A 27735-nucleotide genomic window follows, 5' to 3' on the forward strand; every position below is an offset into this window, starting at 1 on the left:
CAACAAAGCATCGAGAATGATGTTAAATCAAGCAGAAAATGATTAAAGTAGTTATTTAGTAAGTCTGTAGCTGCAGATGCATCCTTTGCTATGTTATTGCATTTTATGCAATATAATGTTTATTTTCTTATTAAAGGAATTCTTCTGATTCGTTGAATATTTTTTAATACTGTATTAAATCAGCTTAAATGCTTAAATTAAAAATCTGAAAAATGAACCATTTTATTGATTCAGTTGGTTGAATAATTGATTATTAAAATAAGTAGTAGCTGCAGCTCTTCATGGTAGTGGTCAATTTCTAGAGGGTGTGTTTTAAATGCTCTTTTTGTGTTAGAAATGTGTGTTTTAAATAACTGAACTGCTTTGAAAACCAATTAGAAGACAGATTGCTACTTATTTTGCCTTTTAATATTTTTGCCATTTTCTAGCTTTAAAAATGTGATGGAGTTAACAATTAAAATTTCTGCTTAAAAAAAGAAATCAAAGGTGATCCATTATTCAGCTTTGCTTCTTGTGTCTTCCCTCCCGTCAGTGGAGCACGCCTGCCTCTCGTCGCCGTGTGCGAACGGCGCCACCTGTGTCGAAGACCCCAATGGCTTCAGCTGCGTCTGCCCCGAAGGCTGGACCGGAAACACCTGTGCAGACGGTGATTGTCGATTCCGCACACATGGGAAGCCTGAGCCGAGCGAGAGAAAGGGGAGGGAGCTTTAAGATTGCCTGAGATTGGCTGTAATTGGATTAAAGCCACTTAGTGACTCCAATCAATCCAGGGGAGGAAGTTAAATCAGCCTAAACAGGAGCAACCTCAACAATAATCAGTGATCTTGCCGTGAGTGAGTATGTGTGTGTGTGTATCACCTGCGCCTCTGCTGAGTTGGAAAAACAGAAGCAGCACTGTGAGCTTTATAAGGTCTTATTGGCATCAAATTGAGGGTTTAAAGTCTAATCCTTTGGTATCAAAGGTGGCTCCTAGGTGTGATTTCTTCCCTTCCAGAAATATCCGGACTTTGTCCGCCTCCAGCCATCTGATGTGGTGGATTATAATTCTCAAAAAGCAGCACCATATTGCCTCGCCCAAATTCAAAATTGTCGAGAAAAGCAAGGAAAAGACGGATCCTGAAATCGTTCCCACAAACTGGCACAAAAACCGCTTGAGTTCAAAGTCAAACGCTGAATCACACCCCATAGTCATAGTGAAATATCAGGAGCATCGAGTGCACTTTTTTTTTCTATTTATCCTAGTGCCAGATCACAACCAGACAAGTAATAAATGCACCTCGACGGGCTTTGTTCACAGGCGGGAGAGCTTGTGCTAAAACATCCGGTTGGCGTTTTTCATGTGCGTCCGTGAGAAAAACAGAAACGGGACCAAAGCGCCTGCCAAGCGAATATCATTTCATCAAAGTTTGTTTGCTCTGCGAGCAACCGGAGACCACTGCTAAGCATAACAACAATTCACAAATACACACATGTGTTTAGAAAAGGAATGACATGTTGTTGTTGGCATTCGTCTTCATCAGTCTGCAGCACTCCAAGCCTGAAGTTTTTTTTTTTTACTAGAAAAATGTGTTATACCAGACAATCTGACTTGAAGGGTTATGAACACCAGCTGATCATAAAAGATGGAACTCATAGCCGCAGTAAAATACCACATGATGTTCAGTAGTCGGCTTCAAGACATCTGGAGAGTTTATTCTCTCGGCACACATTAGAAACAGAACAAACTGGGGTCACAGAGGTTTATTTCCAAGATCCCTTTCGCTCCGGACTTGACGTTAAAATTGAGCCAGAACGTAGATGTTCTTTGCAGAGTCTTGAAGAGGTTTTCTGGGATTCTTTAAGATCGATCCAACTTACAAGTGATGGAGGACTGGAGCTCCCTGACTCTTTCTGCCATTATCACGGACAACCTGGCAGCTGAAGCGGCAGCTTATACGTGACGTGCTTCCATGCAAAACAAGCGCCGCTTGTTTATCACATAATTCAAAGGAGGCCTGCCCTAACGTCAACCTAACCTACTTTTTGGCTGGCATCGCTGCAAGTCGTTTTATTGCTATACTTTTGGCACCACGGCTGCTGAGTGAATGGCGTTCTGCCCTCCCTCTCCCCGCAACAGATAGGACCTCACAAAGCGGCTGGAGCAAGCAATCCCACCTCCCTGTGCCTCCCAAAAGAACGACAACAAAACGTGTTACGGGTACGCCCATGTGAGGTAGATGGGTTTTTTTCACCCTCCAAAAAATATCCGACCTGTGCCGCTTCCATATGTGGAGATTATTTGGATGCATATCAGAGCGTTTTCAAAGCGTCTGGAGTCTTAACGGTCATGTTGCATTTTATCTGGCTTTTATGTCATTGATACGAGGACATGCATCATCATTCTGCACCAGACATAACCAGAAGGTAAATCGGGACAGAAACAGTGGCTGAAAATTACGACATTAAACTTATAAAGGAGTCTGTGTCAGTGCGGAGCATCACCTCAGTCAGACCACTCTTGGCCCTGACAGCATCCAAACAGATTTCTCCACAGAAATTGGTGTCATTTCCTCACTAAAGACCATTTCTATGAGTTGTTCCGTCTTTTTTTTTAAGCTTCCTTCATCTTGTTATGATCTCGTGACGATTCTGTCGGCTCCCGTTGCAGAGTAAACTTTAAAATCCATCCATAAACGGCTCCATCCATTAACACTTCCATAAACAGTGCGCTGCGGTGTGACGTCAGCGTTCCTGTGTGCTTGCGGGTCGCTTTGAGGACGTGAATTGTTCACACCAATGGAGTTTCTTTTCACACGCGCTGAATTTTGCCCAAAGGCGTGGCTCCAGATGAAAATTAACGCCCAGGATGCCAGGCTTCTGTAAGGATCCTGCTGATCAGGCGATGAAAATGCAGTTTGCTCTTCCACGCCGTGGAGGCGCAGAAACCTCTCGTACTCAATCAATCAATCAAATTTTATTTGCATAGCACATTTCAGCAGCAAGGCATTTCAAGGTGCTTTACATAATAAAAAAAAATAAAAACAGCATGTGACATTGAATAAACAGTAAGGAAGGGAATCGAGGCAGATTCTGCAACAGGCAGACCAAAAATCATATCATGCATATCAAAACAAACTTTCCCCATTGGCAGTGATGAGGGATGTTCACATTTTCCATCACATAGAATATTCAGCATGCTAAATGTACTTTTACCGGACTGGATCGTTGTTGCCTAAACAACAGGTGTGAATATTTTAATGATAAAACAGAGAAGGTAATGCTTTACAAGTTTACCAAATTTAATGTTTTATCCTTGGCATTTTTCACAAAATAAAAGCCAAACGGCACCTCCCCGCCATCTGCACACAACCATGGCAGAAAAAGCTGACAGCTAAATTTGTGGTGCTGATTATCTCCGGAGTTTCGGGTTTTTTGTCGAATGCAAATCGAGTGTGCCAGTGTTGAACGGACACTGCGCCCTGCTCAATTTCTAAAACCACTTAAAAAAAAAACAAAAAAAAAAAACAAATGAGGCATCAGTTAGACGAAAATCTGTCTACAAGAATTTTTTTCAGTGAGATATCTTCACTTTTAATTGCAGCTCAGCGTTGCAGTGTTCTCACCTTGCAATTACCCTGTCGGAAAAACAAGGCTCATTCTCAGACACACTATTCAGAAAACAGCTTTTAATGAAAGAATATACTCAGAACATTTACAGCCTCTTTGGTTGAGGCTGAAGCGTGTTTGTGGATCAGCTTGGAGCTCGACCGTGTGATCCGACGTGTCTGTATAGCAGGTGAGAAGATCTCATGTTGTGTGTTGCAGCAGGTGAGATACGATCACACGGTTTATGGTCTGTTGGAGCTGTTTGTGTACATGAGTGCCGTTCCACATTCCCTGCTTTCACCTCCATCAGGATAAACGGTGCTGCAGGTTGGACTCCAGTGTGTGTGTCTGCGTGTGTGCGTGTGTGTTCGCGCCACGTTGAGAAGCTTATTTTTACGAAACAAAAAAAGGGACAAACAGAAAAATAGTTTATTTTCGCTGGCGTTGTTTGCTGCTCGCATGATTAACGGTCAGGGAGGCCGACTATCTCTGTATGTGTTGTTGTTGTTGTGGGGGGTGGGACGGGTGGGGTGGGCACTCCGGGGAATGTACAACGCAAGGATCGTCAAGCTTGCAGGGAATTAAAACCATAACCACAACACAGCTCCGTTTTCGGCCAGGATTTATGTTTATAACCGATATTAATTAAAGGATTCTTTGTTTGTTATGAAATCTCGGGCTGGTTTTAGAAGAAGTGCCGCTAGCTCGGTAGGATTATTGTTGCTTGGGGTTGGAGTAGGGGTCAGGACGATGGAAGGTTAGGTAAATTGGGGAAAAAAAATGTTATGAGAGACACAGAAACCTTATGACTGTCAGATCTACACCACAGAGATATATATTCATGGGAAAAATGAGGATACCACTGCAACACAAAGAAGTTATGTTCGGTTAGCTTCTCTCTTTGTTTCCACTTTGTTTAGATTCCTTGCCAGATAAGTGGAAACAGGCCTCCTCCTTTGCATTATTTAAACCCACTCGTTTCCCCCCTCCCTCTCCGGCAAAAGGTTTGAAGTGTCAGTCATGATCTCGCTGAAGAGGACTCTGTTTATCGCTGTTTGCACAGAATTCAGAGGAGCAGAGACTGAAAACAGCCACAACCGCAGCATGATCGTGGCATCACATGATCTTAGCAACACGCACGATGCCTACTGAATATTCACACTCACATTCCCCTTAACGCAGACCAGCAGCTCACGAACGAAATGTTGTTCTCTCTTTCTCCTCCCAGCGGTGCGGCAATGTGATCGGAACCCCTGCGGACGTGGAGCGACTTGTCAGGAGGCTCCTGGGAGTTTCCGGTGTCTCTGTCCACCAGGATGGACTGGCAGGACATGCCAGCTGGGTCAGTGGGTTAGGCTGTATTAAAAGTGATGCACACTCGATGACCCCTATGAATAATGAGAAGCATGACAAATATACTTCTGTGCATGTTTCTGTTATTCTAATATTAGTTGCAAAATTTAAGAACCAGAAATACAGAAGATGCTGAGTCACTAGTTGCTATGGTGATTCCACTGTAGGCTTTTTTTTGCGCTCATTTTCTGCTTCAGTTAGCGGCGCACAATATTGACTTAGAATTTCATTACAATACTTGTGGTACCATTGTGATAACGATAAAAATTATTATGAAAAATGCATTTATCACATAACACTTTTTTTTGGTAACTGTATGCCTGTGACTGCCTGGCACACCATTAATGGTGCCACAAACATGAATCCCATTCTTGAAAAACATTCCCATTTGAAGTAGGCTTCAACATTTAAAGAAGTGTGATTTATATCACTAAACTCCACACAGGTACAGCATTTAATCATATTTTTGAATTTACTGGTGTTTATTGGTGAACAAGAAAAGAAAATATTAAAAATAACATTTTTGACTGTCAGTTTTTCTTATCATTAATTGAAATTAATGAAGACAATTAATCAAAACTCATATTGTGATACAATTTTTTCACGATGAATGATGCACTTTTTGATAAATGCTCTTAGCTCCGGTCCGTTTTACCATAACTTGTTATAATTAGTATAATTATTTTTTTAGTGCCTTCCAAGGTAAATGTAGAAGTAAGTGGTCCATCTTCTGATTTACAATTTCATACGTTAATTTGTGCCACAGTAAAACAGACCTTTACGGTGGGATTTGAGTCGGGGGAGCGCAGACTGACTAGACTCCGTCTGTGAAGCTAATGTTTAAGCAAATGCGGTTAGCTTATCATTCAGGAGGTTTACTGCTTCACTGTGGCGGATACAGGAGCTTTACTGACCTTTTTAAGTTGCTGATAAACATCCGTTTCATAGCGTTAGCTTGTAGCGTTAGCATGTAGCATCACTCAGCATTATTTTCTTGCAGCAACGCTGCTGTGTTCGGCTTGTCCGCTTAAGATGGTCCAATAAGTTATTTGTTGATTTACTCGCTATGCTAAACTTCCAGCAGCAGCTTGTTTTGGTCAGGAGAGGCTGCGGGAAGGACAACCATTTGGGCGAGTGTGGATTTGATGCAAAGGAACATCTTTAAATATTTATTTTCTGTCAATAAAGTATTAATTATTTTGACAACAGTAATAACTTACCAGGTATTAATAATTGGCTTTTACTCATTATTGACATCTTTCGAAAATAAAAAAAATCTACAAGTCTTGGGTAAAAGCAAACTAGTCAACGATTATTTGATAACGCCATCAGTGCTGAAATGACCAAGTATGCGCCAAAAGAAAATGTTATTTATTTATTTTGTTGTAATGACAAATCCCTTTGGTAATAATTGTGTTTTCATTCACAAACAAACATTTACTTCACTGTTCAGAAATTTTGACATGCAGTTCCTGTGACATATTGGTTTGGTGGTAAAGTTTTCTCTACAGTTACATGTAGTCTAAAGGGGAACAGTGTCACAGTTCATTCTGCAAACGCCGTTGGGAAATTTATGAACTGTGTGTTGAGAAACACTTGACACCTGCATCAAATAAAATAAAATCAAGCTGTAAAATTCATTTATTTTTAATGCCCTGTTTAACTAGGGATGAAAACCTCTTGAGAGCCCTGGCAAAGACAGCTGTTATGTTTTATATTTTGTTTTTTTTTTACATGTCTTAAATCAAAAACAAAGTACAGTTGTGACCAGTTCAAAAAACAAATCTTCCCTTTTATGGGTTTTCTTTAGTTTAGATTCCTCATGTCTTCATAAAATAACATAAAATCTGTGAGCAGCACATATCAACCAAAAAAGAAAAAACATAATAAAGTGCAAAATCTGGAAGAGAACCAAACTCTATGAAGTAGTAGTGTGTGATTATCCCTAATTTGAGGGAAAATGTGAATTTAATGCTCAAATTAAAAAAAGCAGAAGAAGCCAGCAGCATCTTAATGCTCACATTAACCCTCGTCGACTGAGGATTAGTCCTCTCTCTAAATGCACCATCATGTCCCTTTGGGTTCACTTGTCCTTTTCACAAATAGAGTGTATAGCTGCTTTACCGCAGTACGAGTTCTCACAGGAAAAAGCTGAAGCACACACTTTCTGTATACATGCGGAGGCTTCGGGGCTGTGGAGTGAAAACTGAAACATATTTCAGGATGACAGCCACTCCTGCTCCTCGGTGTTACAGTGATATGTCACCCTGACACTTCATAATCCCTCATAGTTCCACATCACAGATCAGGAGCCCACAGCCTAACGTCTGCACACAGACAGAGATGCAGAACGTCAGGAGAGCCTCGGTCGTAAAAAGTATTTACCCTCTATGCTTCAGCAGATGATTTCTTCCCTGCATCATTTTCTGATGACAGACTCCTTTAAACATTTTACCTCACTGACAGAGCTGAGTCTATAGTTACTGTCTGACATAGACAGTACATTTGTCTTTAACTAACAAGCTAGATTTTTTTATTTAACTTTCTCTGTGCTGTCAGGGACCCTCGAGGTTCCCGGCTTTTGCAGCATTTAATAACAGTGAGGCTGGAAGAGGATCAAAAATGCCGTTGACTTGTTTTTACTGTTGATTTCTAAGAAAAATGTTTGACTAAAGCGCTCTGTCTCTTATTATTTCAAACTAGGAACATTTAAAAATTAAGATAGAATTTACTAAGGGTTTTTGTGTTTATTTCAGCAATTAGATTACAATGATTTAGTTTATTAGTTTGATTTTTTTATTTCTATTCCCATTGAAACAAACAGTGTTGTGAAATGGTTTTAATCCCATAATTTAATTTTTCTGCTTTTGCTTCCCGAGAGCCAGATAATGTTATTAAACTTTCTCTAACCTCTCATAGCTTTTCTTATTGTTGTTGTTGTTGTTTTTTGGCTCTTTTTTCTTTCCTATCCTTGTGTTTTGTCCTGACATCAAATTGTTCAGTGTGTATAGAGAAGGAAATAGAAATGATCATTTTGAATTTTGATTCATCACTAGAACAAGAAACTCTACTCGATCATATTTGTAAACCCCCAAACCGAAAGTGTTGGTCAGCAAAACGGTAGCTTGTGAAATTATGATTTAACACAGTTATTTTTGTGCTATTTAGTAATAATAAACCTGCGCAAGTGACTATATAACTGGAATACAGATGTAGCATATTTAAATGCTAAATTGTTCTTTTGTAGAGTTTGCATTTGCAACGTGACAAAGATGGCTAAGCATTTAAAGAAAAATAAAATTTTTGCGAGGTTTCGTTGTTAATTGGCGCGGATTATTTTGATGTAATTTTTCTCTTTCTCCTCTGCTGTGTTGCACCTTTAGATGCCAATGAATGCGAAACGAGTACGTGCGTCCACGCCCGCTCTTGTCGCAACCTGATCGGCAGCTACCTGTGCGACTGCCTCGCCGGATGGACTGGGCCGAACTGCGACATCCGTGAGTACAGAAGAGAAGAAGAAAAAAAAAAGCAAACACAAAAGGAAGGGAAATTGGTTGAAAGAGAAAAGAGAAGCGATTGTCTTGTGGCAGGTAGTGAAACACGATGAGGCTTTAAAGAGCAGCTCAGCTGCAGCTCAGAGTTTCTGTGGACAGGAGATCGTTTTACCCCAGCAAAGTTGTTCTCACAGCACTTCACTGACAAACATAAACCATAAAACCTTTTTGTCCTTTCATTTGATGGATGTAATTCCTGCCTGGCTTATGAAGCAGAAATACCAATAATGCCATCATGTTGTTTCATTTGATTAAATTATTGTGTTTTCTGTGTCTAGGGAACAGCAGCTGTCAGGATTTGTGTTTGAATGGCGGCCATTGTGAGGTGAGAGTCCTGGCCTCTTTGTCATCAATCTTTACTTGTTTACAACATTAAAAAATACCTGAAATACTACCTGCATTCAAAATATCCTTACCTTTATATTATCCTCTCACATGTGTGTTGTTGCGTGTGTCAAATCTATGACATGTCCCTTCTTTCCCTCCACCAACTTTCCTGTGAAATCCTTGTCAAATGAAACGCGTATATCCTCCCATGTAGGACCTGGTGTCAGGATCCAGATGTGTGTGTCCCACTGGTTTCACTGGAAAATATTGCCAAAATGGTTTGGGCCCCTGTGACAGCAGCCCGTGTCTGAACGGAGGACGGTGTGTGCCGACGGAGGGAAAGACGGCCACCTGCGACTGCCCTCAGGGATATTCAGGAAGCTCCTGTGAGGTTGGAAAACTAACCAACAATAAGAAAATAAATCATCACAGACTGGTTGATGCCAAGCAAGCAAACAGAGAGGAGACTAATAAGGATTTGCTAAGGAAGACATGGGGAGAAGATGCCAAAAAAGGCAAAAATTAAACATATTTTCATTGAAAATCAATAGTTTTAGTAAAGATATATGTATAATAGATATGTAATAGAGATGTTAGGTGGTAGTTAAAGTTCTGGTTAGATCTTACTTTTACTTACCATGGGGAATCATTTCATAATCATTTTGGATTTGTCTAAGCTTCTCTTTTTATTTGGTAGAATGATAATAGAACACCTTTACAGATTTCTTACATTTATTTGGATCTTCTCAGATATACTCACATAAACCCATTATTGTTTACTTACATATAAATATTCAGTTGTCTCTCCATATAAACTGTACAGGCCTTAAACTGCTGCTTCAATTGATCTTGTTTCAGATGGCATTGGATCCCTGCAATCCTAACCCCTGTCAGCAGGGGGCGCAGTGTCACAGCTCGGAGGGAAGATTCATGTGTGCTTGTCCGGATGGTTATTATGGCAACGAGTGTGTGAGCCTCAGAAGTCCTTGTGTCGGACAGGATTGTCAAGGTGAGACACATTTGTCGTCTTCGAACGCCAAGCAGACGTCTAGACGTTTAGCTCTCTCTGACCTCTGCCCCCTTCCTCGAAGGCGCCATGTCCGACACGATCCACGGCGGCCTCAGCCTCTACATGATCCTGGTGGGAATCCTGGCTCTGGTGACCATCTGTGGCTGCGTGGTCGGCGCCATCGTCTTCTCCCACCTGCATTGGAAGAGGAAAAAGCAGCAGTCAGTCCCGCAGGAGGAAGGCATCAACAACCAGAGGGAGTTTGTCAACCTGATCAGAAACGTGGACCGCCCGCCTGGACCCTCGCAGCCTCCCGCCGCCGCCGCGCCTCACCCTCACCCTCACCCTCACCCTCCAGCCCCAGCCCCCGTGTTACGTTGCTGCGAGGAGATTGAACTCACCCTGCCGCCCTCCCCGGCTCCTTCGCACCCCTCCCCGGCTCTAAAGCCAGCTCACGCCCCCAAGCTGGACATTTCAAACCGAGAACGAGAGAAGCTGAATCGTTTCCACTGCACAGACAATCAGGAGCTGGAGGTTTGACGCTGTCCAGGACTTCTGTTTTGAGTTCGTAGCACTTTTTTTGTTGTTGTCGTTGTTGTTGTTGACAGGACCTTTGTCCTGTTATTTGCAATGAGTCCAGCATGGCCATTATGCAGACTGCAGAGACCTTTGGCCTACATGGCTCTCAGCTGATTCTTGAGGAAGGAATGCTGCTAAAATGGAAGATCAGAAGTCTTTTATACAGTGGCATCTTTGGGCATCATTTGGTGGCAAAAAATAAAAAGCTGTTTTTTGGGGAGGGGGGGTTTGTGCAACTTTTGACTGAAATCTGAACATTTAAAAACCCGCCTTTGAGTGCCTGCATTTCAACCAGGAGAACCCTTTATCGTGTTCTGATGCGCCATCTGACGGGCGTCCAGAACGTCGTTTTTCCATTTCTGAATCAATGCGTGTTTCGCACTTCGTGACATTTGGGTTGTTGAGTGTTTGTGAGAGTGCCTGTCAGTGAATGAAAGAGTGTAAATTATGAGTGTATGTGGTGGAGAAAAGGTCATAAACATATTACTTAAACAGAATAAAATAAAGTTGATCTTCTCGTCGAAAAGGGGAGTTTCTGCTCCTGGAGAAAAGGCCTTAAAGCCTCATTTTTTTTTTTTTAAACCACACACTGTTGCCTGTTTTGTCTCTGTAAAAGATGTATGTTTTCTTATTCATATTGGGATGTAAAAAAAAAAGAAGAAGCTTTTTTTGTACATAAATATATTGTACATATTGATGCTGTTTTTGTACTGTGGTTCAGTATGGAAGTATCACTGTATTACTTTGCTCCGTTTGTCCCTTTTCACTTTCCATTCGGGATGATGAGCGCACGTGGATTGTAATAAAAGTGCATTTACCAACTTTTGTTTTACATCTTACTGAGAACTGGGAGTTTTCACTCTTATGACCTGTGTATCGCTGACATTTGAAAAGAGAATAAAGTGCAGCTAGTGATATTACCAAGTCCAGGGAAGGAATAAATCATGACAGCAGAGTCATATAAAGTTATCACTGGCTTCGGGTATCTTCTTTCTTTTTTTTTTTCAACAGCATCTTTCAGCGGTCGCCACAGTAGGTCATCTCTTTATATTCACCCTCCTCAACCATCTGCATATCAGTACTTCTACTGAGGTCTTTCCCTTTCCTTCCACTCCGCAGCATTTTTTTTGATGATTTACCCCAGGTACTTCTGCTCATCCACTTTTAATAACCTCCTTCACCTTGCCGTTTTCTCTGTCCCACCTTCCTTCCATTCAGACATGCTTTGAATGTGAAACGACTCCACGTTTATTAGATGTATGCAATACACAGCATGTACAGTGCATTTATCAGTGCTCTACCCTGTTGCTGATGTGTAGAGAGCTTTCAAATGAATCCAACTTTTTGTTGCAGCAGCATAATCTGATGTTAAAGAATAATAGTTTTTAGCAAAGACGGCTGCTGGTCAATGATCTCTCTTTCTCTAAGCTTTAAAAATGTTACAAGAGAAGACTGGAAGCTGTCTTGTTGGCAAAAATGTGGGTCATACATGGCACTAACTGTGGGCATTTTATTGAAAAAAAACAAAACAATTTTAACTGATTTTCTTTCCCCCCTCATGAATGAAAGTACTGCATGTTTCCAAAACTTTCAGTCTGACAATGCGCTGCTGTAATCAGGGATTTATATCAAAGGTTCCACCCATCTTTACTAGCAGCACCAAAGTACGTGTACACCAGCGTTTCATCTGATTGCCCCATCAAATATTGCTGAAATGATTAACTGCGAAGTACAAAACGACTGCGTGTGAAAGGAAAGGTCTTGCTAGTCGAGGCAGAGCAAAGCGACTGTCGACGGCAAAATGAATGTCACAAACGTGACCTCCATCCTGAGCAAACAGCGGCGGGCTGGAAATGAAAACAGGCTTCCTGTCTCCGTGCCGGGCTGCAGGAAATGTAGGAAACAAGAGTTTACACACACACGAGCATGTAAAGATATGATATGTACCAGATTTTCTCTTCACCTGCTGCGCAGCAGAGGATGTCGAGGCCCAGTCTGCAGATTAGAAAGTTTACCATGGGTAGTGACTCTGAATCTAAAGAGCTGCTATAATGCCTTGTGTCATCAACTGTCTGCCTACATTGTCCCTCACACTTCTAGGGATGCAGCTAATGCTTATACATTTCTGTTTGTTATTGCCAGTCACAAGGCTTTACTTATTGTCTCCTAATAATTCATATGTCCCTCCTTAAAGCCAACTGGTTTGTTTAGGAGTTTCCTTTAAGCCTATCTATGCTTATAGCAAATAAAGCTTAATCCACTGCTTCTCTAAGCAAGCCACGTTTAAGCAAAGCAAAAAATTCAGTTATGATAAAAGAGAAAAAAAGCGTGGATAATTTAGTTAGTCTAGCTTTGACGCAAATAAAACATTACTGAATGTTTTACCCGTCAGCTTTAATATTTTCAGGCAGACGCAGACTTGAGATTTTATAAATCTTGTCTTACAGAGACATCTTGTGGCCACAAGTACGCACTTTTGAAAACCGCTCATTCATGCTTTTTTTTTTTTAAATCACGGGAACTGTATATGTCGGCCTTTTGAATTCAACGAGAACATTAAATAACAGTATTGATGCATGGATACAACACAGAAGGTGCTCTTGCAGTTCTGAGAGAAACCATCAACTACTAATAGGATAAAATAATTTCTATTTGTAATAAATGGACAGAGACCACTTACATTGTACAATAATCTCAATGGTCACGAAGAATAATAAGATTAAATATTTATTCTAGATAAATGCATAAATATAGTGACTGTTTATTGGGCAGGATTATAAATTAGTAAAAGCATGAGCAGGCTGAATTAAATTCAGATTAAGCTGGGCTAACGATGGTATTGAGTGACTTTTACGACTTTCAAAAATAAAGTTTTTTTTCAAGTAAGTTAAGAGTAAAATGTGTGTAATCTTTGAGAAAGTGGCCTAAAAAATTCGACACTCCATGGGTTTCTTCTAATACTTTTAATAGTGAATATTAGAGGTGCAGCGCCCCCTACAGACTGAGTTTGATGAAGAGGGAGAAGGCGAAGGAGGCGTGTGGTGGTGACATTCAGCTTGAGAGATTTTAACCCCGATTCTTATTGGTGTACATTTAAACAGGTACCTACCGTGAATGCAAACCGTGTTTACTTAGCTGCGTAGACTTTATGTGGTGTGTTTTCTGTGTCGTGAAGCTGAGACTCAGGCTCTGTCTCTACCGTTTCTACAGAGCTAATGTAGCTCTGATGCTAATAGCGAGCAGGCCTCAGTCAGACGCCCAGTCTGACAGGCCCATGTGTTGCAGCACGAATCTAACTTACATTAAGTAACGGTATTCTGCACCACTGCATGTCAGAAATATGTAACATTAAGATTCATGATCGAAATGAACCGCAACGTTTGGGGGTTAGCTAGCTAGGCTAGGTTAGCTTAAGAATATCTGACCGTTGAGCTGCGGTTAACCGTGTTAAAGTGACGGGAACATATGGAAGCAGATTAATTAAACTGTTTGGGCCGAATGCAAATCGTTACGTGTTGTGTATAACACGTGTTGTGTATGACAAGTAGCCCCGAAACACTGTGGTGGCAGCATCATTCTGTGGGAATCCTTTCTTTTGAGCAGGAACAGGAAAGCTGGACACAGTTCAGTTCTCAAGGCTCATTTAGAGGTGGAAAGATTTGCGACTGGTGAGGTTGGTGTTGGGGTTCACCTTATAGCAGGACAGTCACCCTGGTATAAGAGTGATTGTCTTATAGCAGATACATTGGCAGATATATAACTGCCAATGTGTTTGAGTGGTCCAGTCAAAGTCCAGAGCTAAATCCAACTGAAAATAGGGCAGAAGTAGAAACTGATGTTCTCTCGTACCGCCGTTGTGTAGAGAATAATCTCACTGAAAACGACAACAGTGCACATCATGTCGCATCTCAAACTTTCAAAATGAACTAGACTTGGATATTTAGCCATATTATGTAAATTTATGAATATCTAGCCGTTTAAGTGGTGCTACATTCATTAAGTGAATACAAAAACATCCATGGTTGCTAGCTTTAACTATGCTCTGTTCTCTATTGGGTCATGAAATGCTGATTCCAAACAGCTCATTCAGTTATTGATCCTTGTTTGAATTCATTTATTGGATATAGGTTATTGAATAAACCCTTGTCTCCTGTTATAGTGAGTTTATTGTTATATTTGCTTCTTACATGCTGTGGTTGATGGGTCATATTGGTGAAGATTGTGCACTTTTAAACAGATCATTACTGAAATTTTAATAAAGGCCCATCAAACAATTTGCAAATTTAAAACCCTCTCTTGTAAATAAATGTTTGTCAAATATTTTAGAAGTAACAATTTCTAATTCACCTACACTGGAATGTGTGTGTGCCAAAAAAAAATGCATTGATGTGAATTATTTTAGTTTTACGCTACAGTGCAACAGTCTGGCAAAAATGACCTTATCATGATGAGCCTGGATTAACAACTTAAAACAAACGCAGAGTAAAATTTCTCAACTCAAGTCCTATTTTTTCTCTTTGTTCTGTGTTCGTCTCGTCTCTTCCTCGTTCCTCCACTTGCAGCAGCCCTGCCCCGCCGCGCCCCCACCCCCAGCGGCGCCGTCATGTGGCAGGAGGCCCGCAAACACGAGCGCAAGCTCCGTGGCATGATGGTCGACTACAAACGCCGTGGCGAGCGCCGCCGAGAGTACTACGAGAAGATAGTGAGGAACTTTGTTGCTCTGCTGAACCGAGTGTGGCGGTGACATTTAAAGCCTTCCTCTGCAGCATAATCGCTACATTGTAGCTGTGTCTCAGTGCTCAAAGGGCAAGCAGTGCCCAGCAATGACATCATGAACACTGAATTAAAACGAATATGAGGCAACACGTTGTTGCCTCCTTTGTGCTGTTTCAAAGTTTGAGTAGGGTATTCCGTCGCGGTGTTCACCTGCTTCTCGTTTTTGTCTCGACAGAAAAAAGATCCGGCCCAGTTTCTGCAGGTTCACGGCCGGTCCTACAAGATCCACCTGGACCCGGCTGTGGCGCTGGCTGCAGAGAGCCCTGCCAACATGTGAGGAAAAAATACTCTGCACAAAAGAAACCTGAGAGTAACTCTGAAATTAGCTGGTGGACTGGAACCAGACAACTTTCAGCTTCAGCCCAGTTCAACTGTAAACCTAGTTTAACCCGTCTCACTGTCTCTGGTGTACTTAAAAAAAAAAACCCAAAGCGATTTCAAATAACACTTAGCCCAGTGTTGCTAATTGCTAATATAATATCCTAAAGACAGCTTAAATTAATAGACATGTCCTCAGTTTGTCTGTTTTTAAAATATAAGTAATAAAATCAGAATTCCTGCAGTGTTCGTAAAATATATCATAAAATTTTTTTCTCTCCAAGGATGCCATGGCAGGGAGACGCCAACAACATGATTGACAGATTTGATGTGAGGGCCCATCTGGACTACATCCCAACTTATACCCCTCCTCTGCTCAGCACATCGTAAGTCTTTAAAATACTTTGGTTACATTTAAAGAAGGGGCCTAGTTTTAGTGTTTTATTGTTGTTTCTGGACTTTAGGAGGTTATTATCGCGTAGCTTATTAGTTTTTATACACGGCATTACCTAAACATTATGTGTGTGCTATGAGGCAACGTGCCAGGTATAATTTGGCTTCTTTACAGACAAATGTGTTTTTTATTTCTTCTGTTGATTAGTTTGTCTTTTTTTTTGTTGTTTTTGCGTAAAGAAATTCTTAGTTATTACAAAGCTGTTCCTACAGTCTAGAGAAAGATATAATTTGATATTGATTGTTTTTGATTTGGGAAAAGTGAAGGATCCCACACATTCAGTCGAAATAATTTTACTACCTTACGCTTGCTTAAAGTATGCATCGGTTCTAATACAACATCAGAGCATTTATTATAGTCTCTGGTATTTAAATGTTAAATATCAAATGTTAGAGGAGTTGTTAATGAGTTCATCTTTTTTTTGCTCAAATGTTTGAAGCCAGATAATAAAAAAAAAAAAAGGGGAAATATTTTCTAAAGCGCAGAACATTCTGCTACTTGTTCTTTCACAGAATGCCAGATCACGAGATGGAGGAGAGGAAGTGCAATTACGAGCGCTACAGAGGACTCGTTCAGAATGATTTTGCCAACAGTGAGTGTTTACTTAAAGTAGCGCAGCAGTCGAGGCATTGCACACGTGCCCGGCTCTGTGCGTGCACAGTGTGCTTACGGTGGTGCTTGGCCAGCTCTCAGTGGGTATATTTTGCAGCTGTGATGAGTTGATGAACTCCCTGCTGTCCCCTCACAGTCTCAGAGGAGCAGTGTTTGTACCAGATCTACCTGGATGAGCTCTATGGTGGCCTGGCCAAACCAAATGAGGACGAGAAGAAGAAGTATGTTTTTCCTGCTCTGCTTTTGTATTTTCAACTATGGTTTTATATGTTGTAGGGGGCGGGGGTTTATTTGTTTATATGTTATACCTTTTGTCTGGTAATAAAATTTAATTTGTACACTTTTAAGTTGCTCGTTGGTCCACAATGATCATATCTTTGCTTCTTGCGGAATTTAAGTGGTTTATAAATTCATTAATCCTTCCTCACCTCATGCAGACTTGCCGAGAAAAAGGTTGCCATTGGTTACACGTACGAAGACAGCACCGTGGCGGAGCCTCACTCCCAGTCGGACAAAGAAGACGACAATTCAGAGAACAGTGAATCCGAGGAGGACGAAGGCATTCCTGATATCGGTGAGGGAATCTGAGGGAGAACGCCAGGAAGGTTTAAAAAGTCCGAGCTAAAATGGAAGTAGAGCGTCAAAGATGGCGTCTGTAGCTATGATGCTAACTCTTTTAATCTGTGGTTGATTTTACGAAGGGCTGTAAGTGTGAGACACTCAATGTCTTCAGCTTTTATCTGTTTTTGTTTCATTTGTGTAAAGTAAATTGAAAAATATCCTTTTTTTTTTTTAGGGAATTCAAAGACAATTTAAAACATTAGCTATTTCTAATGAGTGACTTAATATTGCATTCATAGACAAATATGAAATCAGAACTTGCCTCTTCAAGAAGTAACATAGTCACACAACTGTTTGCAGAGTTTTTTTTCCCTTTTTATTAAATAAAAACATTTAATATGAAAATCTTAGTTCTTTCTGTAAGCAAGAAAGTTAATTACTTAGAATATTTTGAATTAGTCTTTAAAGAGTAACAAAAAAAGTTTTATTTTCCAACTTTGTAGCTATAGTCAAAGCAAGGTAATTAATTTTTGGCTGGAGAATTTATTGCTTTGATAAAAAATTTCAACTCGCATTTTGTGCAGCGATTTTTAAAGTTTTTCACAAGCTGTTGATGCACACTGTAACGCTTATAGATAGTGAAACACTTTTCTTTCTTCCTCCATCCTTCTTACAATCAGTAAATAATTCCCCCCCCCCACACACACACTCAAAACCTTTAGTTTGATGCCTGAGGTTTGGGATTGGTTTTTATAAGTCTGACCGGTTGTGTTGCGTATTTGCAGATGTGGAAGTTGATGTTGATGAGCTGAACCCGGAGCAGCTGTTGGATCTAAACAAAATGGCTACTCCCTATGGGATGGGAGAAGGCGACTTTGTCAGGTACATTTTATTTCTTTCCCATTTGTCACTTTAACTCCTAGAAGTCATAAGGAAAAACGAAACAAGAAAAATGAAAATGAAAATCTTTAAATAAATGGACAAAGGAGAAAACATGACGGGAGAAAATGAAATGACTTAAAGATACATTTAGAGTTGCTATAAAAAATAGTAAAGTATGCAGATTTACGCGTTATTGTTCTTGCCTCTGCCTCTATTTTTCTACTTCATTTACAGTGAATATTTTGGGAATTTGCACTTTTTGGAGAATATTTCCTGAATAAGAATAATAAAATCATTGGAGCCCGATAAAAGTTATTCAGCACCGCACATACATCTCTCTTTTCTTTTCTGTGGTGTAGAAACATAAGTGGAACATCTCAACAGTGGGCTTTAGCAGAACGTTTATAACGTCGGTGAGAGTGCGTTTGTATTTCTAATGCTTTCACAACCTCATCTTTTGTCAGGATGTTGAAGAAAGACAAGGAGGAAGTGGAAGCCATTAAACACGCCAAAGCTCTGGAGGCAGAGAAGGCCATGTACTCTGTGAGGCTAAATCACTTGGAAGACTTTTTTTTTTTTTTTTTTTGTGCGTTTAGTGCAACTTTCTAGCTGTTTACATGCGCTCGTCTTGCTTCAGGGCCGCCGCTCTCGAAGACAGAGGAGGGAGTTCAGAGAAAAGAGGCTAAAAGGAAGACAGATCAGTCCACCAAGGTGAGTGTTTAACTTTAAGAAGTTTAAAACGAGGCTTTGCAAACATGTCACTGTTTGCGTTGCTTTTCAGCTACGCCAGAAGAGACAGCCCGACGTACGACCCTTACAAACGGTGAGACGTTCCACAGATTCTGATTTTTTAATCCTGATTAGTGGTGTGTGAGAATACAACCTCTCATTTTTCATTTTTTGAAAACTTTTTTTCCCATCTCCTTCAGGCCTGAGTCGGAGTCCAGCTCAGAGTCCCGGTCCCGTTCGCGTACTCCCGGCCCGGAGAAGATCACGTTCATCACCAGCTTTGGCGGCAGCGACGACGAAGCCGCGGCCACGACACAAACCGCTGCCCCTCACTCTGGCCACGCCCCCTCCAGCTTGCAGCACTCTGCAGGTCATAGCAGGGGCTCCCGGTCGGTAATTTTCCCTCTTCTTGGCATTTCTTTGGTTATTTCCTCTCACACAGTCCTTATTTACTGCAGCCGTTGATGCAAAGAGTGTGATGGTGGATTTTTGTGATCGGTGAGGTGAATCAGGTCTCAGACACACCATCAGGGAGAAAACCTTGATTAATTCAGTCAGTTAAGCGCCAAGGCTCTTCAGCGAGGTTCATGCATGTCCCAGTTTATCTTAAGTAGGTAGAAAAGAGCGATTTTTATGTCCGGCGGTTTGATTTGATGTGATTATCGAGAGGCTGGGTATGCAGCCGGTGTTATTACTCAAACTTTGTTTCTGCATTTGTTCAGGAGACGGAGGTCGTCCTCGAGCAGCTCCTCTTCGTCCTCGTCTCGCACCTCGTCCCGGTCGTCCTCTCGCTCGTCCTCCCGTTCACGCAGAGGCCGGCGGGGACACGGGCGGAGAGACGGCCGCCGATCGCGGAGCCACTCGCGGTCGAAGCGGCGCTCCAGGTCCCGCTCCCGTGGGAGGTCAGGAGGGAACGGGGGCTCCTGGAGGAGGCGGGAGCGGACGAGATCGAGGTCCAACGACAGGGACAGAGGCAGAGATAGAGACAGGGACAGAGACCGGGAACGGGACAGGAGACGCTATTCCGCGCGTAGAAGAACGAGGTTTGGATGATCCCGGAAAACGTGGCGGTTAGCTCGTGACAGATGCGTCGTCCTCTAACGTCCCGGTCGTGCGTTTGGTCTGCAGGTCTCGTTCGGGTTCACGGCAGGGCAGCGGCTTGAGGCAGGGAGCCTGGAGCGGTCGAGGACACCGGAGGAGAGACAGCGACAGCCACAGTGCGTCCCCTTCTCCAAGCCGCCCGCCCCACAGTCCCTCCCCCACCCACCGGGGGGCCCAGCCTGCTGCCAACACCATCTCTGACAAACTGAGAAAGTAAGAAGGGCTCACAGTCTGATCACACACACCTGAGGAAGCACAGCAGCTAGCACAAGTATTTATACATTTACATAGGTATAACAAGCATTAACATATTGCATGTTTATGTTGCAACCACAAACCAGCTTTGGACTGGCTTTATTGGGATTTTATGGGTACGGGTTACAAAGCAGTGTCTTAATGTCATATTGAAAGGAGGTTTTAAAAGGTTTCCAGTATTTTACGCAAATTAAAACCTAAAATTTGCCCTGCATTTATTTTCAGTCACCCTGAGTCAATAATTGGTGGAACCTTACTGTGCTGTAATTACAGCTGCAGGCCTCTAGGGGTATGTCTCCCACCTTTACAGGTTGACAGTCTGACATTTTTTCCTTTTCTCTTTGTAAATTAACTGAATCCTAATCCTTGGAAGGATCTATGAACATCTACTCTCACGCTTTGTTCCCGATCCTCAGATGGCTTTATATCTGGGCTTTGACTGGACCATTGTAACTCATGAGTTTGCTGTGACCTACTCTACATCATTTTAGCTCTCCAGTTTGAAACTGCTCAGCAAAAGGTGTTTAGTAGGAGAATTTCACAGAATTTGAGTCAGGTGAAGCCAAGTGAGGATTTCTGGGTAATACATATTTACAGGCATAGAAGGTTTTTAATCTAAAATGCAAAATTTATACAGTTTTGGCTTCACTGCTGCTTTGAGAGCGTTTTACTTTTCAGAAAATGGCACGTATTAGAGTCTGTATACTCAAATTAACAGTTAATCAAATACTAAATTAGTTGACATTTATTTCAATAATCGATGAATCACAATTAATCCCGATTAATCGTTACACCGTTAATTTTTTGTTAACTATTAATCTGTGATGACATACACTGAGAAATAAACTGTTTTATGACGAAGCCTTTCATTTAGCTGGTTTCTAATCAAAAGCAGCTAGCTATCCTGGAAAGCACATTTTAAATGCTCCAAACACTTTTCCCTCTCTCTCTCTCTCTCTCTCTCTCTCTCTCTCTCCCTCTCCCTCAGGCCTGACACTCCGGGTGGTAAAGAGACGGGAGCTGCCAAAGTCAGTAAGAATTTGATCTAGTCTGGTTTCTTGCTAAAGCCTACGCCTCCCCCATCCCTGACAGGCTGACATGGTTGTCCATCACACTGGAATATACAAGCTATTGTTGCACTTAAATCGCTCTTTTTATGTTGTTTTTTATTTTTCCCGTACTTGCACCCTTAAAGTGGACACGAGCTCCTCCAGCTAAAAGCCCCAGGAGAAAGGCTGAGTCCTGCCTCGTCTCCTCTCTGAAGCCCGCGTGTCTTGACGCCTCTCCTGTGCAGAGAACCTGTGTGTGCTGTACAAACACGTATGCGTGACAGAGCGAACCGTCCCCTATATGTTTGCAGTACGAACCAGTCCGCAGGGCGCCACGCATTAATGCCCGCGAGAAAGACAGACTCGTTTCCCATTGGATGAAAGGCTTTGTTGAATCTTGTGACTATTGAATGAATGTGCCTGTATTGGGTTTTTTTTTTATACAAGCAGCACAACTGATTTGACTTGCAAAGTCATTTTGAATTACATTTATCAAAGCATTCTTGTGGAAGTTTCAAGGTGGACACGTACTGCGACTCATCTGTCCGTAGGCTCGTGCGCCGCAGTACGCGAGTTGTGCAGCTCCAGATGTCTTAACCTTTTGCTGACCCAATGTCTGTTCTCTAACCAGCTTCAACGTAAAGAAGGAACAGTTTGTAAAACAGACTATGATGTTTCCCTGTGCCGAGCGTGCCTGCGGTGTTGTGACCTGCAGTTTTTCTTGCCTGGCCAGGTCTGAACAGCCCACTGATGGGTGTGTCGGGACAAAAAAAAAAAAAAGAGAAAAAGAAAAATGCCACCGGCTCTTTATGAGCCTTTCTAAACTCGCTGGACCTGAACTTGCTCATGTTTCCCTGTCTGACCCTTTCTCCTTCTTCACTCGTCTTCTCGTCCTTTTATCTCTCTGACAGTATTGTGTGTGTAAATACTGAACATTGTGTCCTGGTTCGTCTGAGTGGGTCCTAGCTTCTGCTGATCTGTTCCACACCTGCTGCAGCAGCAGTTTCTCTGTCAACACACACACACACACAACCTCGTTTGGAGTGTGTGTTCACTTGTCAAAACGCTCTCCGATTATTTTATCATTTGTCCTTTAATCTCCGTCGCTTCTCTTAAAGACGATGGTATAAAGTTTGCATTTCAGCTAGAGATGCACCGACAAGAACTTTGCATCCCGTTTCTGATCTCTGGTTTTTGTAAATTGTTACCTGTGTCGATTTGGATTTTACTGGAACTGGAGTAGAAAAGTTACACAACAGCTTTTAAAATGTTTACCTTTTGCCCTCCTACCATCGTCCTTCATTAATTGTTTTAACGAGGAGCAAAATGCCTGATAGCTGTCGCTGTAAAAAGTAACAAAAAACAGACAAAATTATCAGAGTTCAAATGTTAATCTGGCCATACCAGCATCTAACAGAGAAAACACAAATTTCCCTGATAATAGCCTCTCATTGCTTTTGGAGCGCTGAGTTCGGATATGCAACAAGAGAACCTGCTGGAGGTGAGCTCAAGTTCCAAGTTTGGATTTTGATGCAAAGAACACATCCTTAAAATGCCTTAAATTCATGAAAGAAAGTGTAAGTTGGTCTTCCATACGTTAATTACAGGTCTTAAATTTCGTTGTGCAGAACTTCTTAACCTCATATATTCTATGTAGGTTTTTCTCACGTGGGATTTTCCATTAGAGATGCACCAAGCTGATGTTAAAATCTGCATTGAAAACTATTCTCGATCTGGTAGCGGTGATGATGTACCCAGTCCAAAAGGGCAGATCTATACAGTTCTGTTCTCTGACGTCATTCTGTATTGTTTATTTTACAATTTATAATTCTAAATATAACAATCTCCATTTGAAAGGATATTTGTTGGGGTTTATTTTTATGTTAGTCAAGTTTCTGTTAGTTTATTTGTTTTAAATTGGCTGTTACAGCTTTAATTTGCAATTAAGATTATGTTGTTTTTACACGTTTGGCCAAACTTGTGAAGCTATTGGTGTATTTAAGTTGTAATCCACTGCATTTATGTCTGTGTGTAAAAAAGGAAACAAGTTAAGTCAATTTAGCGCTGTTTTTCTGTATCGTATCGGTATCGGGCTATACTAAACCTCAGATATCTGTATCGGTATCGGAAGTGAGAAAAGTATCAGTGCGTCTCTATCAGACAAAAGTTTGACATCTTCACTCACTCCATTCTGATTCTCGCTCAGTATCGGCGTCCACACCAAAGAGCAGTTTGTTCACTGCGATCTGCTAGAACTTTAATGCGCCGTGTGGTTTTAAAAAAATAAATAAATAAAGCAGAAGTTTTGACTATTCAACCCTCCGGTCGTCTTCCAGGGCCGACGGAGCTAATAGCAGCTGATCCTCGGTGCACCTCTAATTCCAGCACACACGTGCACGCTCCGGACACTTTTTGTTTCAATGCTGTGAAATCTTGTGCTGAAACATTTGTGTCCCTTTCAGCCCAAGCTGACGCCCCAGGAGCGTCTGAAGCTACGGATGCAGAAGGCGCTCAACAAGCAGTGTGAGTGCCACTTTATTTTTATTTTTCAGGTCAAAATCATTCAAATCTCTTAAATTTAAACAGTTTTTCCCCTCTAAATTCACCTTTGCGTTTTTTCTTTTTTTTTCTCCCTTATCTGCAGCCAAGGCGGATAAGAAAGCTGCTCAAGTGAAGATCCAGCAGCAGGAGCACAAGCGGCAGGTCGGTGTGTGTAAGATTAACGCGGAAAAAGAGGCTTCCTTATCCTTCATTTCTCCATCATCGCCCTTTGTTTACTTTCAGGAGCGAGAAGGCGAGCTGCGAGCCATGGCACGCAAGATCCGTATGAAGTAAGGCTGCATGTGTGCGTGTGTGTGTGTGTCAAGGTGGACTGATTGGTGTCTGTGTGTTGCAACCGTCTGACCCAGAGGCTGTGTGTTCAGGGAGCGTGAGCGACGTGAGAAAGAGAGGGACGAATGGGAGCGACAGTACGGACGACAGAGCCATTCGCCTTCTCCCTCCAAACACGGTGAGACAGGCGGTTCGCCGTCTCTGCCCCGGCCCGCTCGGCACAGATATTTCATCTGCCTCTGATTAGCCGCTGTCAGTTTTATTGGCTCTAAGATGCTGCGGCACGCATTTGTTTTCATTGCGGCTTTGTTTCCTCTGTCCCTCAGGCCGAGAACACAGCTCACACAAAAGGTATGTAAGGCGCTGGAATCTTCACAGTTCCAGTGAAGTCGAATTAAACACTTTTTTTTTTTTTTTTTTTTCGGCCGTGTCAATGCAGAAACATTCCCAACGGACGATCACAAAGCCCGCAGGGTTATTATTTAACACGGCTGTTCGGATGACTCAGGAGAAAAACATCAAAACTCTCGAAAGAAAACAAACACAGTCTTGTAAAGCTTATCGTCGTGGACATTACAACGATGCACTTTAATTGGAGATTTTGTTTTTCTTGACCCTTCTTTTCTTCATACTGGTAACATATCACCATATAAGTGCTATATCACTAGTTATTGATTAGTCTGTTGTTTCAAATATCTGAAATGCTTTTATGCACAGTTTCTCTGAATCTTGCTGGTTTTTTAAAAATTATTATTTATAACCAATTTTGAGGCAACGGTTGTGAAACATGAAGTTGCTGCTGAGCAAGTTTCTCAACAGGTTGTTGCTAGGCAACCAAGGAGCGAGCTAGGGTAATTGATTATGGGAGGAAACTGGTTCTTATTTAGGGACCAAGCATCAAATGCAGTAACTATTGGTTCCAGACTGATTAGAAGATCGGCGTTGTGTCGACTGGAGACGAGAAAGAGGATAAATAATATGCAAAATGCTCGGCTAAAATGATGTCATAAAGTTCAAAATGGGAACCAAAACTAGACAGATGTGGAACAAAACTGAAAACTGTTATTCTAGTTGGAGCTGCGCCATGTGTTTTAGTATTTTACGTATGACGCTCTGAGATTGACCGTATCCAAAGCGTATTGTATGTCTGATAAGATATTGTTTAGAAAAGTCAGAACAAGGTGGAACAACAAATATCATTGCAATTTCCAACAATATTGTTAGAGTGAAAATTTTCCAAACATTCCTTAATTGGATGAATATTGGGAACAAATTTGATGATTTCATTTTATTTTTTTAATTTGGTTTAGAAGTTCTGCGTTAGAAGTAAAAGGCACACACTGCTATTATTTCAAACACAATGCCCTAATTTACACAGCCAACATAACGTAGCTTGAGTAAATTAGATTTTAAAGTGGGAAAACGTTTGAAGTTCTGCTGACAATAACGTCTTAACTTTATAAAGAAAAACATCTGGAACATTTTTGCCTTCGCTCAAACTTTATTGTGTAGAGGAGAGAGAAAAACAACGTGCCTGATATCGTGTTTAAATTTGTTTCACTTCAGCCTGGAGCGTAAAGGGAGAAGCTGCTTGTCAGTACTGTAAAATATATACATATTTCCATGTACATGTCTTTTATTGCTGGCCTTTGCACTAATTGTTTTTTTCTCCCTGAAGGTCTCACTCCCGGTCTCGCTCTCACTCCCGCTCTCACTCCCGCTCTCGTTCCCGCTCTCGCTCTCGGAGTCCGTCGTACAGATACTGAGCCGGACAGAGGGACGACGAGGCCCGTCCCGCACATCAGGAAGTTTTCCGTTGACACAAACGACTCATGTAGAACCTCTCACGCGGGAAATACGAAGTTTGGTTAACGAATCTGCAACTTCGTCTCGCTCACACATGAAACACCGACTGAGACTCTTTAATCCCACCGAATTAGAGACGATTTAATCCGCCGTTTAGTTTTGCTTCGTTTTGTGAAGACCGGAGAACATCTGCATGTTAAATCTTTTGCTTTCTCGTCTTCCTGGTCCGTTCTTTGGGAGACGTGGTTTTTCCAAAGTGCGACGCACTGAGCAATACTTGACGTTTTTAAAAGGTATTCTGGTGTTCGAATCTTTAGCCACAGTATGTTCCTGTGAAAACAAACGACTGAAGCTAGAGATGAAACTTTAAATAGACTTTCACAAATGTGATTTCCAAAAATATCAAATGAAAGCCACACCGCAAAAGCAGAATTAACTTTGTAAATTTGATCGCTCTTTTTGTACTCTGTTCTCAGCTGGCTAAAACCACCAAACAACTTTTTTTTTCCTCTGTAAAAGTGAATGTGAAAAAGAACAAATAAAATTCACTTTAAAAGTATTTAGGTCTCATGTTTAATTTGTTACTGTGATGGACCGAGTTAAAAAACAGGAGTCACAGGATATTAATTAGAAAAATAGGGTATTTTTATTTTAACCCAAAGATTATAAAATGACAAAAAGATTAACTGAGCTCATAAAAGAGGTCAAAGAAACAAAAATGTAAACAAACTGGCTGCACAAACAAACATAACTGATCTAACAAGGAAATGACATGGGTATATACAGGTCCTTCTCAAAAAATTAGCATGTTGTGATAAAGTTAATTATTTTCCATAATGTAATGATAAAAACTAAACTGTCATATATTTTAGATTCATTGCACACCAACTGAAATATTTCAGGTCTTTTATTGTTTTAATACTGATGATTTTGGCATACAGCTCACAAAAACACAAAATCCCTGTCTCAAAAAATTAGCATATCATGGAAAGGTTCTCTGAACGAGCAGTTAACCTCATCATCTGAATCAACAAAGTAACTTTAAACACCTGCAAAAGATTTAAAAACTCCCAGCCTGGTTCATAACTCAAAACCGCAATCATGGGTAAGACAGCCGACCTGACAGATGTCCAGAAGGTCATCATTGACACCCTCAAGCAAGAGGGTGAGACACAGAAAGAAATTTCTGAACAAATAGACTGTTTGCAGAAGGCACCTCAGTGGGAAGGAAAAAGTGTGGCAGAAAACGCTGCACAATGAGAAGAGGTGACCGGACCATGAGGAAGATTGTTGAGAAGGGCCGATTCCAGACCTTGGGGGAAGCAGTGGACTGAGTCTGGAGTAGAAACATCCAGAGCCACCGTGCACAGGCGTGTGCAGGAAATGGGCTACAGGTGCCGCATTCCCCAGGTCAAAGGTTAAGCCACTGTTGAACCAGAAACGGCAGCAGAAGCGCCTGACCTGGGCTACAGAGAAGCAGCACTGGACTGTTGCTCAGTGGTCCAAAGTACTTTTTTTGGATGAAAGCAAATTTTGCATGTCATTCGGAAATCAAGGTGCCAGAGTCTGGAGGAAGACTGGGGAGAAGGAAATGCCAAAAGGCCAGTAGTCCAGTGTCAAGTACCCACAGTCAGTGATGGTCTGGGGAGCCGTGTCAGCTGCTGGTGTTGGTCCACTGTGTTTTATCAAGGGCAGGATCAATGCAGCAGCTATCAGGAGGTTTTGGAGCATCTCGTGCTTCCATCTGCTGAAAAGCTTTATGGAGATGAAGATTTAATTTTTCAGCACAACCTGCCAAAACCACTGGTACTACTGACCATGGTATTACTGTGCTCAATTGGCCTGCCAACTCTCCTGACCTGAAGCCCATAGAGAATCTGTGGGATATTGTGAAGAGAAAGTTGAGAGACGTAAAACCCAAAACTCTGGATGAGCTTAAGGCCATCAAAGCAT

The 27735-nt window shown here is 41.6% G+C and overlaps 2 protein-coding genes and 1 long non-coding RNA gene across 6 annotated transcripts in view; 2 read left to right on the forward strand and 1 right to left on the reverse strand.

Moving 5' to 3' along the window:
* Nucleotides 1-11376, forward strand: part of LOC103474724 (uncharacterized) — a 60819-nt gene extending 49443 nt beyond the window's left edge. For both annotated transcript variants that reach the window (XM_008425879.3, XM_017308412.2), the window contains 7 exons: nt 533-646; nt 4814-4927; nt 8322-8435; nt 8771-8817; nt 9034-9210; nt 9678-9828; nt 9911-11376. In XM_008425879.3, the coding sequence (XP_008424101.2) occupies nt 533-646; nt 4814-4927; nt 8322-8435; nt 8771-8817; nt 9034-9210; nt 9678-9828; nt 9911-10368 (1175 nt within the window). In that variant the 3' untranslated portion in view covers nt 10369-11376. The remainder of the gene's footprint in view (nt 1-532; nt 647-4813; nt 4928-8321; nt 8436-8770; nt 8818-9033; nt 9211-9677; nt 9829-9910) is intronic.
* On the reverse strand, nt 588-5993 carry LOC108166838 (uncharacterized). The gene is made up of 3 exons (XR_001777243.2): nt 5853-5993; nt 4752-4973; nt 588-676 (listed from the first exon to the last, which is right to left on the reverse strand). It is a non-coding gene; the product is annotated as an uncharacterized LOC108166838 (long non-coding RNA).
* Nucleotides 11377-13376: 2000 nt separating the features above from the next.
* clasrp (CLK4-associating serine/arginine rich protein) lies at nt 13377-26341 on the forward strand. Of its 3 annotated transcripts, XM_081614666.1 has the most exons (22): nt 13377-13508; nt 14970-15109; nt 15359-15456; nt 15786-15887; nt 16468-16547; nt 16704-16788; nt 17005-17141; nt 17914-18010; nt 18475-18553; nt 18648-18721; nt 18792-18833; nt 18940-19128; nt 19462-19782; nt 19868-20053; nt 21084-21123; nt 23607-23667; nt 23789-23847; nt 23929-23975; nt 24069-24154; nt 24303-24327; nt 25543-25569; nt 25655-26341. In XM_081614666.1, exons 2-22 carry the CDS (start codon nt 15011-15013, stop codon nt 25740-25742), a joined length of 2022 nt encoding a protein of 673 aa, XP_081470792.1. In that variant the 5' UTR covers nt 13377-13508; nt 14970-15010; the 3' UTR covers nt 25743-26341. The 3 variants fall into 3 exon arrangements, 2 of the variants coding, with proteins under 2 accessions (XP_081470792.1, XP_008424003.1); XM_008425781.3 differs by lacking the exon at nt 25543-25569; XR_014090547.1 differs by lacking the exons at nt 24303-24327; nt 25543-25569; nt 25655-26341 and having other exon boundaries at nt 21084-21127.
* The last annotated feature ends 1394 nt before the right edge of the window (nt 26342-27735 follow it).

This window comes from Poecilia reticulata, chromosome 13 (genome assembly GCF_904066995.2).
Source record: "Poecilia reticulata chromosome 13, P_reticulata-male-v2, whole genome shotgun sequence".
NCBI classification, from domain to species: domain Eukaryota; kingdom Metazoa; phylum Chordata; class Actinopteri; order Cyprinodontiformes; family Poeciliidae; genus Poecilia; species Poecilia reticulata.

Excerpts from the sequence above, each read along its gene's own strand:
- clasrp (XM_081614666.1), top strand. The coding sequence starts at position 15,011 with ATGTGGCAGGAGGCCCGCAAACACGAGCGCAAGCTCCGTGGCATGATG. Across the intron at positions 15,110-15,358 it reads GAGAGTACTACGAGAAGATA|AAAAAAGATCCGGCCCAGTT; the intron begins GTGAGGAACTTT and ends TTGTCTCGACAG. Across the intron at positions 16,548-16,703 it reads TCAGAATGATTTTGCCAACA|TCTCAGAGGAGCAGTGTTTG; the intron begins GTGAGTGTTTAC and ends GTCCCCTCACAG.